This window comes from Eumetopias jubatus, unplaced genomic scaffold, assembly GCF_037043125.1.
Source record: "Eumetopias jubatus isolate StellerSeaLion01/CBP00866 unplaced genomic scaffold, mEumJub1_p1.0 scaffold_4, whole genome shotgun sequence".
Taxonomy (NCBI): domain Eukaryota; kingdom Metazoa; phylum Chordata; class Mammalia; order Carnivora; family Otariidae; genus Eumetopias; species Eumetopias jubatus.
In genome coordinates, this window is record NW_028274810.1 from 25,240,198 (window position 1) to 25,256,225 (window position 16,028).

Genomic DNA, 16,028 nt, shown 5'->3' on the forward strand with positions numbered 1-16,028 from the left:
TTTATGTAACCATAACCATTCCCTATCCTAGTCTTTCTAAAAGAATTATATAAATAACCACACATTTATGTAATAGTTTCTGTGTTATAAATATACCCAAGGAGTAATCCTTTCTGTCAGAAAATGAGGAAGCAGTCTTATCTCATTTCATTTATAAAGAAGCCAAAGCACTGTATGTTAACTAACTGGAATTTAAATAAAAACTTAAAAAAAAACCCACCAAAGCAAAGGTAAACCAAATGACTTGCCTAAACTTCCTAGATAAATAAAATAATTTTAATGATAAATGATCTTAAACTAGTAATCTATGAGCAAAGGGCAAATCTTTGGGAGGAAGGAATGCTGGACAAGGAAGAAAAATGATTTAATTTGAAGGAACAAAGTGGCCTATTGCTGGTTACACACTCACTCTATCCACAAGCACCTTCAGCTCTCAGATCAGATATGGTACCTACCTTATCACATACGAGAAAGTCATTCTTGGGCCATTCTTATTACTCTAGGTGTCCACCAACAGTACCCATTGCTCTTCATTTAACAATAAAATGAAATTCTACCTCTAGAATAACCCAGAGTTTGGGGAAGTAAATAAAGTTAAACTATAAAATTTCCCCTGTGTTTATGGAACTGAGATGAATTAATTCTACACTTTTCTGTGGTAGGGTGATTGCTGTCAGATTTGCTTTGTTTATACTTTGAAAAAAAATTAGACTGCTATTCATTTTCTTTTCAAAATTTTGGCAATTATTCCTAATTATATGGTCGATGCATGCATGTTGTAGAAATTTTGGAAAATAAAGAAATAATGAAAAAAATACTTAGCCACAGTTCCACAACCAGAATGATCACCATTCAGATTTTATGAAACTTGAATCATACTATACAGAGTTTTGTATCCTGCTAGTTCATTTAACACTGTATTTTGACTACAGTCCAATACCATATTTTTCAAATGTTCGTTTTAATGGCTGCTTTGTGTTCTGTTACTTTTTTGTCTTTTTTAAAGTAAATCTCATTTATTCATTTTATTGGCATTTTGGTTTTCCTTCATTCTCTCTCTCTCTTTGCATTGACCATTTTTGCTCATTAAAACTTTATTTGCGTATCTTAGTGTTTCCTTAGTATAGATTCAAAACTACTTTCTAGAAATTGAGCACCAATGTGTATTTGCATCAAAAGAGTAAGATAAGTCCCATTTCACCCTGGCCATATAGTCTAATTTTCTTAAAGCCTTTACTTCTTAATAGACAGGAAATCATATTTCATTGTTTTAAATTACAGTTCCTAAATTACTAATGTATTTAAAATTTTGGTGCTTAAAAGATATTTATATTTTTCATTATTCCAATTTTGTTATCCATTCTTTAATTTGTTAAAATATTAGTCTGGGGCGCCTGGGTGGCTCAGTTGGTTAAGCAACTGCCTTTGGCTCAGGTCATGATCCTGGAGTCCCGGGATCGAGTCCCACATCGGGCTCCCTGCTCAGCAGGGCATCTGCTTCTCCCTCTGACCCTCCCCCCTCTCATGTGCTCTCTCTCTCTCTCTCTCAAATAAACAAAATCTTTAAAAAAAAATAAAATAAAATATTAGTCTGGTTAAACAAGTAGCTGATTTTTTATAGTAGAATACATCTTTTTCTTTCAAGTTTTTTTGTTTATTTTTTTTTAGAATGATCTGTCATATTCAGGAACTAGATACATATGTATCCATATTGTGTTTTAGTTTTGTGATTTTTTTTCATATTTAGCACTCTAATACATTAGAAACTTATTTTTATGACAGGAGGAAATAATATAACCTGATTTTCCCTTAAACACTATATGTACATGTGTATACGTATGTATCCATGTTTCTGTATGTGTGTACTTGGATGTATGATTTATTATGTGTGCTTAGTTATATAGTAAAGGTATACACTGAGGTCTGTAACAATGTGTTATATACATTTTTATGTTGATTTGCTTATAGATTTTTTTCCTCTCAGAACCACATTGTTTTTAATGATCTCAGCTTTCTACTTTTTAAAAATATACAGTAGGAAAAATCTCTTCTTCTGCTAACGAGATTTTATACATTTTTATTACTTAGGTTTGCCAGACCCTAATAAAAACCAGATCTTCAAAGACCTGACGCAGAACCACGGATTTTACACATCCAAAGACTTTTTGCCACTTGTAGCCAAAAGCAGTAAAGCAGGTATAACATTGTTTTGTATTCCTAACGTTACCTATGTTATTTATGTATTATAAATTTATATTAAATCCAGTCTCAGGAGTACACTGTTCAAATCTCAAATCACTTTTGCTACACCAAACATAAATTTAAAAATAAGTATGATGTAATCATTTTCCAGGATCATCCATTTGTTCATTCTTCCAATCAAACATCATCATAAGGAGTTTTCCACTCTGTCATGTAGAGGTCTACACTGCATCATGTAAAATTGCTTCAGAGTAAGAGTCTAAACAAACATTGAAGATTTTTTTTTGAGATTTAATTTATTTATTTGACAGAGAGAGAGCACAAGCAGGGGGAGCAGCAGAGGGAGAGGGAGAAGCAGGCTCCCCGCTGAGCAGGGAACCCAATGTGGGGCCCTGTCCCAGGACCCTAAGATCATGACCTGAGCTGAAGGCAGACGCTTAACCAACTGAGCCACCCAGGTGCCCTGATTGGAAGATGTTCTTAAAAAAAATAGCAGGAACTTCAGTTTAGGAACTATTTTACATTATATATGTATTTTTTTTAATTTTAAAGTAGGACAAATTTTCACATATCTTACATCATTTGTGTCTAAGCAGGCAGAAAGAGCCAGTTTCTTGCTGAACAGCAAATTTACGAAGTAAAGGAAAGCACTTTGATAGATACACTAGTATGTAGTCTCTGTGTAATATCACTTCAGGCAGCCCAAGAGGAGCAACCAGAAGCTAAACCAGTCCTATGCTTTGGTTGTATGAGAGTCAGTCTTAGTAATAAAGACTATAAGATAGACTCTAAACCCAGATCATCTAAATCCTTTAAACATATATTTTTAAAGTCTTAAATGTCAGCTATTCTAACATGTAATTGCAGGTGAAAAGATAAAAGCTTACATTTTATCCTACAATTTAAAAAGATAAGCAAATTTCTTTATTCTCAATTAGGTCATTCTGCAGAAGTTTACAGCTAAACATGTATACCATCTCCACCTTCCTCCTCCCAGGAGAAGGGGCTGCTTCTGTACCTGCAACCCTTTCTAAGGAAGATCATAGTACATATGATGTATTTTTGAGAATTACAGAGGGCCAATTATGTAATCCCAAATGCACTCCTCCAAGCAAGATGATTACACTTATTGAGATTATAGGCCTATGCTGCCCGTGGTGCCATTTGATTTATAGTAATTTATCTTATCAACAGTTTTACTGAATCTGATAACACAGGGATACCTAACACATAGAGAAACCTGCATCTTACTTTTTTACAAGAACCTTCATATGGACATCAAGTCTTCATATATATGTCCTTGAGAAATGGACACTTAGAAAGTCATATTTCTTGGGGCGCCTGGGTGGCTCAGTTGTTAAGCATCTGCCTCCAGCTCAGGTCATGATCCTGGGGTCCTGGGATTGAGTCCCACATCAGGCTCCCTGCTTGACAGGGAGTCTGCTTCTCCCTCTCCCTCTGGCTGCCTCTCTGTCTACTTGTGCTCTCTCTCTGTCAAATAAATAAATACAATCTTAAACAATAACCAAAAAAGAGTCGTATTTCTTTTATAGCTCTATTTTACAAACAAAACCAGGGAAAAACTGTAAAGGGGAGAAAGTTCATTTTTACTATTTCAAGAAAATAGTTGTTAAAAATTCTTTTGTTACATAGAAAGCACTTATTTGGCACATAAATTTTCAGTGTTTCCCAAATATATAGCAGGGCTATATGTTAGAAATCCTATAAAATAATATCTAAATAAAGTATTTTCATGAAATGCTGTCCATTATGTTAACCCAGATGATAAAGATCACTTTTTTTCTTTCTAACAAACAGAAATTTAATGACACCAAGTTAAAAATACATATCATGACTTTGACAAAGTGTGTTTTAATTGATTGATTCCAGTTTGTTATGACCTAAACTCTTCAAAATGTGTTGTAGTGATCCTTCTAGAAAAAAAAAGAAGCTAAAGGTAGTGACTATGAAATTACATATATGAGCATATTTTTAAAATGGGAATAAAACTGTCTTTCAATGAAGCAGAATAATTTGATAGTGACACTCCATCCTCGAAAACTGCAAGATGCAATTTTACACTGCTTTGAGTACAAGTATCTTTTGAGCTGTCATGCAGAAATGGTTTCTCTACTTGAAAATGGGGTTTTCCTTTCATCATTCAGGAATGTGCGCCTGTCACTCTCCATTGCCATCGATACGGGGAGTCGTGATTGTACTCGGAGCTGGAGACACTGCTTTCGACTGTGCAACATCCGCTTTATGTTGTGGAGCACGCCGCGTGTTCATCGTCTTCAGAAAAGGCTTTGTTAATATAAGAGCTGTCCCCGAGGAGGTAAAATGGAACCATCAGAAAATATGGAGCTGTAATGCAACAGATTTTAGATGAAACTGTTAATGTACAGCCTCCTAGTTAAATCGTTAGAATGTTCTTGAAGTTGTGAAATGCAAATTTAAAAATTTCTGGGCTACCCGTTTTTTTGTTTTTTTGTTTTTTTCTAATTCAGACATTCAAAGTAAAAGAAAGTTATTTTATAATACTTTAGTTGGATAAAATGAGATATGTTTGTCAATACTAAATGCTTCTTATTCTTAGTGTTAGTCATCTTTGAAATGTATTTAACTAGTAACAGTGGAATGTGCTAAGTCTTCATTTCATGAACAATAGGTATTCATCACAAAATGTAGGATATTAGGAGAATGTGGTAATTAGGGACATTTGGAATTCTCTATAAGCCAAGTTTACAAGCTGCATTCAAAGTCATATGCCTTGGTCATACTTATAGTCAATTCATTCTGCTGTGAAACCAATAGAACAAAGAGATTGCCATTTATTATTTTTTTAAAGAGTTCTCATGTAAGCATTATTTAGAATTAATAATAAGTTAACTTACTAAAAGTGACAGATTTAAAATGATTTCATTCTTACAAGTGACTGGTGACTAATCTTGGGTGAGGCGTCGGCTGGGTACACATACCATGGACTTCTCAAATTTTAATGCTATTAGAAGAAGATAATGCCTTATAAAGGATATTAGTTCTGAGAACAAGAACAAAATGTATTTATAGAAAGATAAATTTGCATTTTATCCAAATCAGTATTACGAATTTGATTTGCTTTAGAATGCCTTAATATATTTGGAGTGTCTATACCAGGTAAAATTATACCTGTAGTCAATTGGTAATTTGTCACATGTAGATTAACCACATTACAGATTAATCTCACTAAGATATCAGAGTCACCACCAGTTCATGCCTGGATTTCAGATGTCAGCTTTATTCTCTGGGCTTTCTTTTATCTATTATACCCATTCAGACTTTTTTCCAAAATCCAGGGTGGACATGGTCATATCATTTTGGGAGTTTTTTTTCTGGAGTGCGATCTATAACATCAATTATTGAGATTTCGTTATGTTACAAATAAAAAGAAGACATCCATCCTGGAATTAAATGGCTTGCCTAAGATAAAAGAGGACAGAAGCTAATTTTTATTTGTCTGTATATCTCCATGCCTAGCACAGGGCCTCAGCAAAGAATAAATAGTTGACACATATGTTTTGAACTAAATATTTTAAATCTTGTTCTTCTGATTCCAATATCAAAGAAGTTTTCATTATAAAAGCTACACCTTGAGAGTTGGAAGGGACGATGACCCCAGATGGAAATGGCAAGTTACTTTATACTTAATCTCATAGTCATCTTCCATTAACAATAGTAACTAGAAATGAGTGATGACTATTTCTTCTGCCCTCAGTAGAACACACACAAAGAATGAGACCAGGTAATTACTTGAGAGGGTAGAAGTAGATATTCGTTACTTACTTATTGATTTATTGATTTAATCAACCTATATATATTGAGCATCCATTGTGTACCAGGCATTGTCTTAGCAATTTTAATACAATTTTAATACAGCTTCCCTACTGAGGGAAGACCCTTGATGATCAAACAAATTAACTATCACATAAATAGTATATTGAAAGGTGATTAGTGCTATGGAGAAAAGTTAATGAATATAGGAGTATAAGGCATATGTATTTGGGGTGAGGGGATGGTAGAAGAAGTGGCAGGATTTGCCATTGTAATTGAGATAGCCCAGGAAGGCCTCTCTAATAAGGTGACTTTGGGGCAGAGAAATGAAGACAGTGAGAGAATGTAGACATCTGGGGGCCTAACATTCCAGGCAAGGCAATTGAAGAAGGCTGTTAAACTTCTAGGAATATAAAAAACATAAGTCAGTGTGACTGGAACAGTTTAAGAAAGGACAGTTTGTGGCACACTGGGTGAGGTCTTATACGCATTCATAAGGCCTTTAGTTTTTTTGTGTGAGAGAGGAAACCACTGGACTGTTTTGAGCAGAGAAGCACCAAGATCTGAGTTAAATTTTAAAAGGACTGCTCGGTTGAAAGTTAACTAAAGAGGTTTGGGTCAGAAGCAGGGAGGCTGTCAGGGGCTAATTGAAAGAGTAGGCTATTAGTCAATGGGACTGGCTTACAGGATGGAAAGGATCAGCAGGTCCTAAGGCCAGAGTTCACTGGGCTGAGCCATGGTTTCCAAACTGTTGAAAAACAATGGGTCTGTGGAACAACAGGTCACCCATCTGCAGTACAGCTTATAGAATTCAAGTGGATCTAGGGCCTAATTAAAACCATAAAACAAATATTTGGATGTTTATTATTGGCTTACAAGAAACCAAATTTTTTTATATGATCTTAAAACTACTTGACTAAGCTCCATAAGAACAGGGGCCATGGTCAGCTCTCTTGGTTCCTTTGTTTCTTCCCCCTGTCTAGCACAGTGGTGCCACATATAAAGTGTTCAGCAAAGAATTGTGAAATGAATGTTTTCTGGAGGGAATTGGCATCAGAGCTTCTGGCATTAAGAGAACTAATACTTTTGGGGCGCCTGAGTGGCTCAATCAGTTAGGGGTCAGACTTTTGATTTCGGCTCAGGTCAGGATCTCAGGGTTGTGAGAGCCCCTGCATGGGGCTCTGCGCTCAGTGGGGAGTCTTCTTGAGATTCTCTCTTTCCCCTCTTCCCCTCTCCCCTTGCCCCTTCCTCCCTCCCTCTCTCTCTCTCTCTCTCAAATAAATAAATAAAATCTTTAAAAAAAAAACAAAAAACCAATACTTTCCAGGTTAGATCAGTGTTACAGTAATAGACTTTTGAAGGTTCATTTGGTAATTTTAGGCAAAATTCCTCAGCATGAGAGAAGGAATAATATGTAATACATTATCAGAATATGCATAGATTTTAGGGCTGAGTTATTGGCCAATCCCTGTGCTTTCTTAGGATTTGGGGCTTTCAGAATTTCCAGACGTTCTAGTATTAATGCCTCATGTCCATTACTTGGTTTTGGCACATCAAAAGAGGGCCCATGACACGACAGTGCTAACACTTACGAAATTGGAAAGTCAAGAGGAAGTTCAATATCAAGACAGGATTTTGAGAGAATATATTCTAGGAAAAAATGATAACCAACATGAAAAATTTAATATCAAACCCAATTTCTCTGTATTTCTCCTATTCCTCCCATGCTTTCTACCTCTAATACATTCAAACTGCAACTACGTTTGGTTTCTTTAAAGTCAATGAAGAATGACAAAAATGGATACTTAGAGTTTTTCTCACATATGTGTGTTGTTTAATGGGTTTGGGCTCTTGGATGGAATTTGGGAATAACGTGATTTTTTTTGTTGGTTAAGGTCCTCACTGTTAAGCATGTCAGCATGCATATATGCAGAGCGTCAGTCTAATTCTCAGATGGTTTTAGAGGGAGGGAATGCAGAACGATATAAAGTTCTCTCATCTTTTCGTGACAAATATGAACTATTATAAAAGCCGGTTAAATTTAACGTTGCATGGTTAGTAACAAAGAACAGTGTGATTGGATCTGGAAATGCTTTAATCTACTAAATTAGGAGGCAACACCCAGTAGATTCAGCAGTGACACCCACATCCCGTTTTTCGAATGCAGATGTTCTCAAACTTTAGTATGCATCAAAGTCACCTGGAGGGCTTGTTAAACATAGCTTGCTGGGCCTTGGTCTCAGAATTTCTGATTCAGTAGGTCTGGGAGGGGCCTGAGAATTTGCATTTTTAACAAGTTTCCTGGTGATGCTGAGATTGCTGATCCACTGCTCTTATGTATCATCAGTGTAGTTTCCAGCTGTCTAATTAGAGCCGTAAGCAGTGTGCTGTTTGGGGGCACTTTCCATCTTAGTTAAGAAAGCATTAATGCTATGGGATACAGGTTTGATGAAACGAAGATATGGAGGCATCATCAGCATATTGATGTAATTCTGATTCCAAATGTCTTTCAGTCTCCCTTGTGGCCTCACACACATGCTAAATAGGATGCTACTGACAAACTAGTGCTTCTCAGCTGTGGGTCCTTAGGGAAACCAGCCAGTCACTCAGCACTATCCTCTAAGAAGATGAGGGAAAATCTGTTAATAATTCCCTCCAGTACTTTCTGCAAGCTTAAATAGGTGAGATTAAATTTCACAGGATAACAGAATCCCCCAAAATGCTGGTATTAAAAGCTGTTGACAGATCAGATAGAACTGCAAGAATGCTTTAGGCAGTTGGGAATCCCTAAAAGGAGGCATGAAGGTCAGGACTCAACAGACTTGCTTGAGTAGATAAATTTAAAGGATAAGTTGGGGAAGGACTTTGTAGTTCTTATTAATTATTACTGAGAAGAATATGGTAGAAAATTATTTTAACAGTACAATCACACACAAATTTTAAGAATCTGTTTTCACATATTTAATTTCCCAGTATCAGCAAAACGTGATAGATCTTTAATTCTGCCATATTTTAAAAGGGCTCTCTATAGCACTCTCCAGTGCACTTTGGCTTCCCCCTATTCATTTGCCAAAATATTAACTGATCTACCTTTGATGTGCCTGTTTCCCCATATTTGAGCTATTCAGAGGATCAACTGTTTTGATAATTGATCCTACTTTATTATTTTAATAATAAAAATAACAGCACCAGATTGCTTAGTTGGTTAGTGAAAAATTTCTGTTACTGTAACTCTGAAATAATACATTTTCTTTTTTGGGGGAAATAATAGAGTTTCATGTGAAAGAATGTGCCTTTTAACTGACTCCTTCTGATACCATACAGCATACCCCATAAGAGATCCTGTATGTGGCACAATCTATAGGCCTCCTCTCAGATGTTTTTAATATCAAATGATGTTTAAGGGGGTGCGTGGGTGGCTCAGTCGGTTGAGCTTCTGCCTTCGGCTCAGGTCGTGATCCCAGGATCCTGGGATCGAGCCCCATGGTCGGGCTCCATGCTCAGTTGGGAGCCCTCATCTCCCTCTCCCTCTGTCCCTCCCCCTGCTCATGCTCTCTGTCGTTCTCTCTCTCTCTCAAATAAATAAAACCTGAAGAAAACAAAACAAAACAAAAAGCAAATGATGTTTGAGTTACATCCATTGATACTTTCATTACCTACATCTTGCTGGCTGAACATTCATTTTCCTACCAGTAACTAATGCTTTTTCTAGTTTTTATTTAATTATAAGAAATATGAACCTGGGACTGTTTTTAGAAAATAACCTCTGTATGCTGACAAATTTAATTTTATTTACAAAGGGTGATGCTTATAGCAGCTCTTCAACATTTGGCACCTGCACATCATTTAAGTTGGTATTCTTCACAAAAAGTAATCAGAACCTATTAATATGATTGGCAATATGAAGATACCTGCACACAAACAAATAAATAAACACACACAATTGCCCCCAGCACACAGAGCTAATTAGTGGCAGCTAAGGGCTCCCCTGGCACAAAGATATTAAGTATACCTTGAATACTTTCATGATGGCATGGGAATGATGTTCCAAGAATCTGTGTTTACGTTTTTGAGAAGTGTGAAATTCAGTGTCACATGAGAAAGTAGAATGGAACGGTTGAAAACGTTTTAACTAAAAGTTGGAGAAGTTGGTTCGATGTTATATACCCTAGTCTGAGAATGCCCATCTGTAAAATTACTGTTGTAATTATACGCTTCTGAAAGCTTTTTCTATCCCCCAAGTCTATATTTTGAACATTGAGAGAAAGATATATGAATGATGTGGAATCTGGACAGGAGGGCTCTGTCTCCTCATGGAATGACAGCAACTCTGTACTGAAAAATTTGGCCCTATCTAGAAATATTACACTTGAAACAAGTTGCAGTTAATGTATCCCCAATCAGTTGGTCAGGTAAAATCTGCTGCATTCAAGACATGACATCAAAGAAACTGGCAGCTGAAGTTGTCAGAATTCTACCCTGCATGCGAATAATTCAGATGGCGAGTGGGACCAAAAACAAAAATAAAAACAAAACAAAACAAAACACAAACAAAAAACCTATAAATAGTCCAGGAGCCAACAGGAGCCCATACTTATCCAAGATTATATACTTTACAAGCTTAACTATTTTCAATAATTCCAAGGGGAGGATGGTGACTACATGATGCTGATGAGGAATATCTGTAGAGCTGAAACCTATATATCTTTTAAAAAGGTTTAACAATTGTTTATGATTCATATGTATATATGTATTTATGTGTATACATATCTATGTGTGTATATACATATGTAAACATAAATTCATTAGCAGTGAGCATTTCTGTTGTTATCAAGTCACTATCAACCTTTATTACATGGCAATGTGTTATTATTCTATTAATTTTTATGTGAGAGCTAGAAGCCCTTCTCCCATTAGGAATATTCCTCTCAGTTTTCCAGTATCTTCTTTTCTCGTCTTATACATTGAAAATATTAAAAAGTAATTTGCATGACTTTAAAAATATGCATGTTGGTCAGGCACAAAATCCAAGAGATAAATATAAATGCATAAATTAATGTAAAAACAAATAATTGTCATTTTTTAAAGTTTTTTCTTTTAAAAAGGTGAACTCGTCCTTCAAGGCCTGCTCCAAATGTCATTTTTTCTTTGATGGCTTCCTTAGTTTCCTCCTAATCAACCTCTCCCTCCTGTGAGATCTTATAGCTCTTTATGTTTCCTGTATAATAGCACTTGTCACATAGGGTAGTTATTACTTTATACTCATCCCACAAATTAAAATGCAAGCTCCTTCAGATGGATTGGTTCATTCAGCTTCTGTGTGATTCAAAGTATAGAGCAGTGCTTGATCCAAAGCTTCAAATCAGTGAATTGTGTTGAATAATATTTTCTGGGCATTGAAGATCTTATAGGAAGACTTTAAATGAAAATGAAATATTCAAAATATATAATTTATACATATACACATACATACACCTCAAAATTACTACTGATAGCTTTTAAATAGTAATTATTTTTAAAGTTTTAAAATATATCACATTGCAATATCAACCTAACATTAAAAGCAGATTGAAAAGAAATTCATTGTTCCTGGTCTTTAGTCTTTTAAAAGATAGCTACAGAATTTAAAAAAGAAAGAAACTATAACCAAGTAATATAAAAGGTAAAAAATTAATAAACATTTATAGATTCAGGATTAGAAGATAAGAGAGGATCCTTGTTTGAACAGAATTTATATAAAGAGGGATTTCAAGATTGAAGAAGATACTGCAAAGTCACCAAAGTTATGCAGAAGATAATTCTGTGAGATACTCTGATAGCAGCCGGTAATGCTTGACTGCAGCAAAATCTAAGATGAGGAGTTTAAGAGCTAGTCAGATTTAAGAAAATGTCGTCAATCATGAGTAATATTTAAAAATACACTCTTCTTGGGGCGCCTGGGTGGCTCAGTCAGTTAAGCATCTGCCTTTGGCTCAGGTCGTGATCTTGGGGTCCTGGGATGGAGCCCTGAGTCAGCCTTCCTGCTCAGCAGGGAGTCGGCTTCTCCCTCTGCCCCTCACTGCCTCATGCTCACACTCTCTTTTTCTCTCTCCCCCCCTCTCTAATAAACAAATAAAATCTTTAAAAAATAAAATAAAAATACACTCTTTTTGTTAGAAAAAAATGTATTTTGTGATGCCTCTGCAAAAACATTTAAGCCCCTAAATTATCCCATGCATTGCTTCTGGTTTTTGCAGCTCAATAGTGTCACAATAAAATAGTTAAGAGGCAGCTGTGTCCACTGTGTTATACAACTCTCACATGGAAAAATGTTTCTTTCTGTTCAAGATTCTTCAATTCTAAAAGCTTAAGGTGGAAAAAAAAAAAAATAAACCAAACCCAAAGCCTATAACATCATAGTAGGCTAAAAGGAACTTTAACTTGTGGTTTCAGCAAACTTTTTTGCCAAAGAATATTTGCCGATTTAGCTTATATGTCCTAGAGAGTAGTAAACCTATCAGAATTGTTCTGCTTTCCCCCACTGACTGTGTGTCTATATAAACTAAAAAGTACAAAATAGGTTAAGAGCTGTTTAGTAAATTAAGGAAGATGAGATCAAGAGTGGGTAGGCAGAATTTACTGCCTCTTTCTTGATCTTCCTTCATCTCCTCAGTAACCAAATTCACCAGAAGATTGGGTAGTGAAATCAGACCCACACAAATGAGAGATATAACCTGCATCAGGCTTTCTTAACAAGTTTAAGGATATAAGTAAACACGAAGTATGGGATAAACAAGGAGAGGTGCAGGACCACCAACACGGTTTCCCAGGTCCCACGTTGGTGTATCAAGATGTACTTTAACCCAGATTAATGTGGGGTCTCTAAATAACATCAGTAGCCCCATCGCTTACACAAAAGGAAGCTGATTCAACTATAAAATATCTCCAGTTTATACTCAGTTGCATAGTTTATAGGACTCTTTAAGAGATCCATACCCAATAAATCCAATTCCCAGGTTTTCTTGTTTTGTTTTGTTTTTACCATAGCTATCCTAGACTAGCAGGTATATATTGCCAAAAGTATGCCACAGATAAGGACTCTCCCACTTGTGAATGCTGATTGATAATCTGTTTCCCAGTAGCATGTTTACAAGGGGATTTAACCAGGTGTCTTTCCTTCTTTCTTTGTTGAAATAAACTCCTTTACCCTCCTACATCTTTCCTCGCCTAAGGGAAATAATCTATTGTGTACTATAATTTCCCAGTAGCTAATTCCTTTCCAGTAATTACTTCCTACCTATCCTTCAAGATTAGTTCATACAGTACCTTTTCCAGGCTTCCCTTTCTTGACCTGCACTACTGCTGTGCAGAATTCCTTTTTATATGCCATTAGTGTACACTGTGTTTATATGTGTTATCACACTGAATATGATTGCTGATTTGTCTGCCTCTGTGAAAGTTTTGAAAGCAGGGATTGTTTTCTTAGCTATGGCATCTAGCACCTTTTTTTTTTCTTTTTTTTTTTTTTTTACAAAAAGGTACTTAATAAATGTTTGGTAAATTTACAGATGAATGGAACTCTTATTGTGTGGTTATGAATGTTTGTGGTATATGCAGTAATTTAGCAGTGATGAAATAAAAGATAATATTTTGGGGGATTATCACTGACCAAAGCAGACTACCAAACTTTGATTTGAAATTCCATCTCTGAGGTCATCATGTTCTTATAGAATTGACAACTTGTTAAATATCTAGCTATTCAAGAGTAATCTTTACAAAGAATATTGTTTCTTCATATTATTTCTCAAACTTTGTATATTAGAATTTAATGTATGCTGGGTTTGAGTTCCAATTATAGTTTATAACCTTTGCTTACTTTGCCTATATGCAATCTAAAAATGAGTTGACATCATGCTTTTAATTATAGTAAATTAAGTTGTTTCATAATTTCCACAGTATGATGCCTGTAATATTAATCAGACCAAATCATCACATTACATAAAGTTAATCATTAAAATGATCGTCATTACTGCATGCGATAGCACTCTATTTTTATTTCACTCAGCATCAACCACGTATCTTCCCTGAATATGGAGATAAAAATCAAAGCTAAGGAGGTTTTTCTTACTTTCCTTATATGGTATGAAAAGAAAGTAACAATTTGGTTTATTGAGCCTCCAAAATGGAACCTTATAGATATTTCTCCTTCATTCCCTTGGGTAATTATTGGTAAAGATAAGGACAAGAGAGGTTTGTATGTTTTCTTGATGTACCAGTTGTCCCTCATGAGAACAGGCACCATCAAACAAATAAATAAATATGTGTGCCATGAACAGAAGTGTTCATGTACCAGAGCTACAGAGTTGCTGATTATTAGTGATTAATAATGAACATTAGGTATTAAAAAGCACTGACACTGACATCTGTGAACTACTTAGCCCAGAAGGCTGATTAATTTAAACAGTAAAATATTAAGACCCCCTGCGTGAGGTTAGACCACTGGTCAGTCTGTCCCATCATTTTGTCATGGCAATGTCACTGACAGCCGAGAAAGAACATCACTTACTTTTTATTTCAACCTCACAACATAGGATGCTGTGGTTGGGTAGTATATCTTCTGCATGCCCAGTGTTACTTGCTTTGGGTTCGGTGTTTAGTAGCCATTGACTCCATATACTACTAGTTGATTGTCCTTTCATTAACTTGAATGTCCTCCAAGTTTTCATATTAGTCATTCATCTTGGTAAACAAAAATGTTATTCAAAGTCTTTTGTGTGCTAGTCATTTTGATAGGGCTAAAATTCACTTGATGTCCTTCCATGTGGCCTATTGGCTAGAGTATATTCTGATTTGTCAGGCATCTGTTTGACCATTCATCTGCTTATATTCATCATTTGTTAAATATTTGAATATCACTCCTCAACCCTGGGGATAGCAAATTAAATAAGATATTCTTTCTGTACTTAAAGAGTTGTGAAAGGAATTTACTGTCTAACAAATAAATTTATTTAAATTCTATTTTAATTTTTCACTTTTGAATCTTGAGATTATGTGTTATATGGCCTTACTATCCACTGTATGAACTAGTACTTCTTTGTTCTAAGCTTACACTTTCTTTGGATTCAAGGAGTTGCCATTAATTTGTTTACAATATTGAGTTTATAAGTCCATCACTTGGTCCCTATATTTCATGACTTTATTGTACTTCTAAACTTACTTAGAATAGGAAGCTTGAATCTCTTTTTCCCAATGAGGGCAGTCTTTCTCAAGCCAGCCCCTTGATTGACTAGATTCTTTAGACTAGATCCTTTCCTAGTCTAATTAGACTTGTTTTTGAGATTCCATAACTAGAACCAAAGTCTTATTCTTTCAAATATATATAGTTGCTGTCTTGGACATTAATGAATATCACCCAGGATTTTGTTTAGCCATATCAGGATTTTAGCTAAACTTTGTCATCCCTTAATATATCTTTGGTTTCTCTGAGCCTCAGTTTCTCTTCTTAGCAAGGAAATAATGCTTCTTCTCACCTGGGACTAGTTGTGAGGACAGCAAGCAGCAGAGTGCCTGAGGTTGGGTGCTAAAGCTGTGAATCGTGATACCCAGGATGTTTCTGGCTTTTTGAGCCACAATAAAGAGAAAACATTAGTTTAAAGCTTAATACCTAAAAAATATATAAATAATAATATGTAGGTATCATAATATATCTTCTCTCTGAAAATTAAAATGAACCATATGTAAAGCACGTAAAAGAATACCTGCTATGGTGGCTCCTGGGTGACTCAGTTAGTTAAGCATCGACTCTTGATTTGTGGCTCAGGTCATGATCTCACGGTCCTGAGATCAAGCCCCATGTCAAGCCCCACATCTGGCTTCACCCTAAGTGTGGAGCCTGCCTGCTATGTAAGCATCTATTATTGTTATTTTTGTCTTGTTAGATTTCTTAAATAGTGAAAGTAAATTCCTCTGTTGTCCACAAATAACTCAAAGAATATTTCATTTGACACATGACTATACTTACTTTGAATTCTCATTTT

General features: G+C 35.5%; 1 protein-coding gene across 2 annotated transcripts in view; it reads left to right on the forward strand.

Moving 5' to 3' along the window:
- The window catches only part of DPYD (dihydropyrimidine dehydrogenase), a 794,533-nt gene that overhangs the window by 350,893 nt on the left and 427,612 nt on the right, over positions 1-16,028 (forward strand). For both annotated transcript variants that reach the window (XM_088022348.1, XM_028101938.2), the window contains exons 9-10: positions 2,089-2,196; positions 4,368-4,537. In XM_088022348.1, the coding sequence (XP_087878474.1) occupies positions 2,089-2,196; positions 4,368-4,537 (278 nt within the window). The remainder of the gene's footprint in view (positions 1-2,088; positions 2,197-4,367; positions 4,538-16,028) is intronic.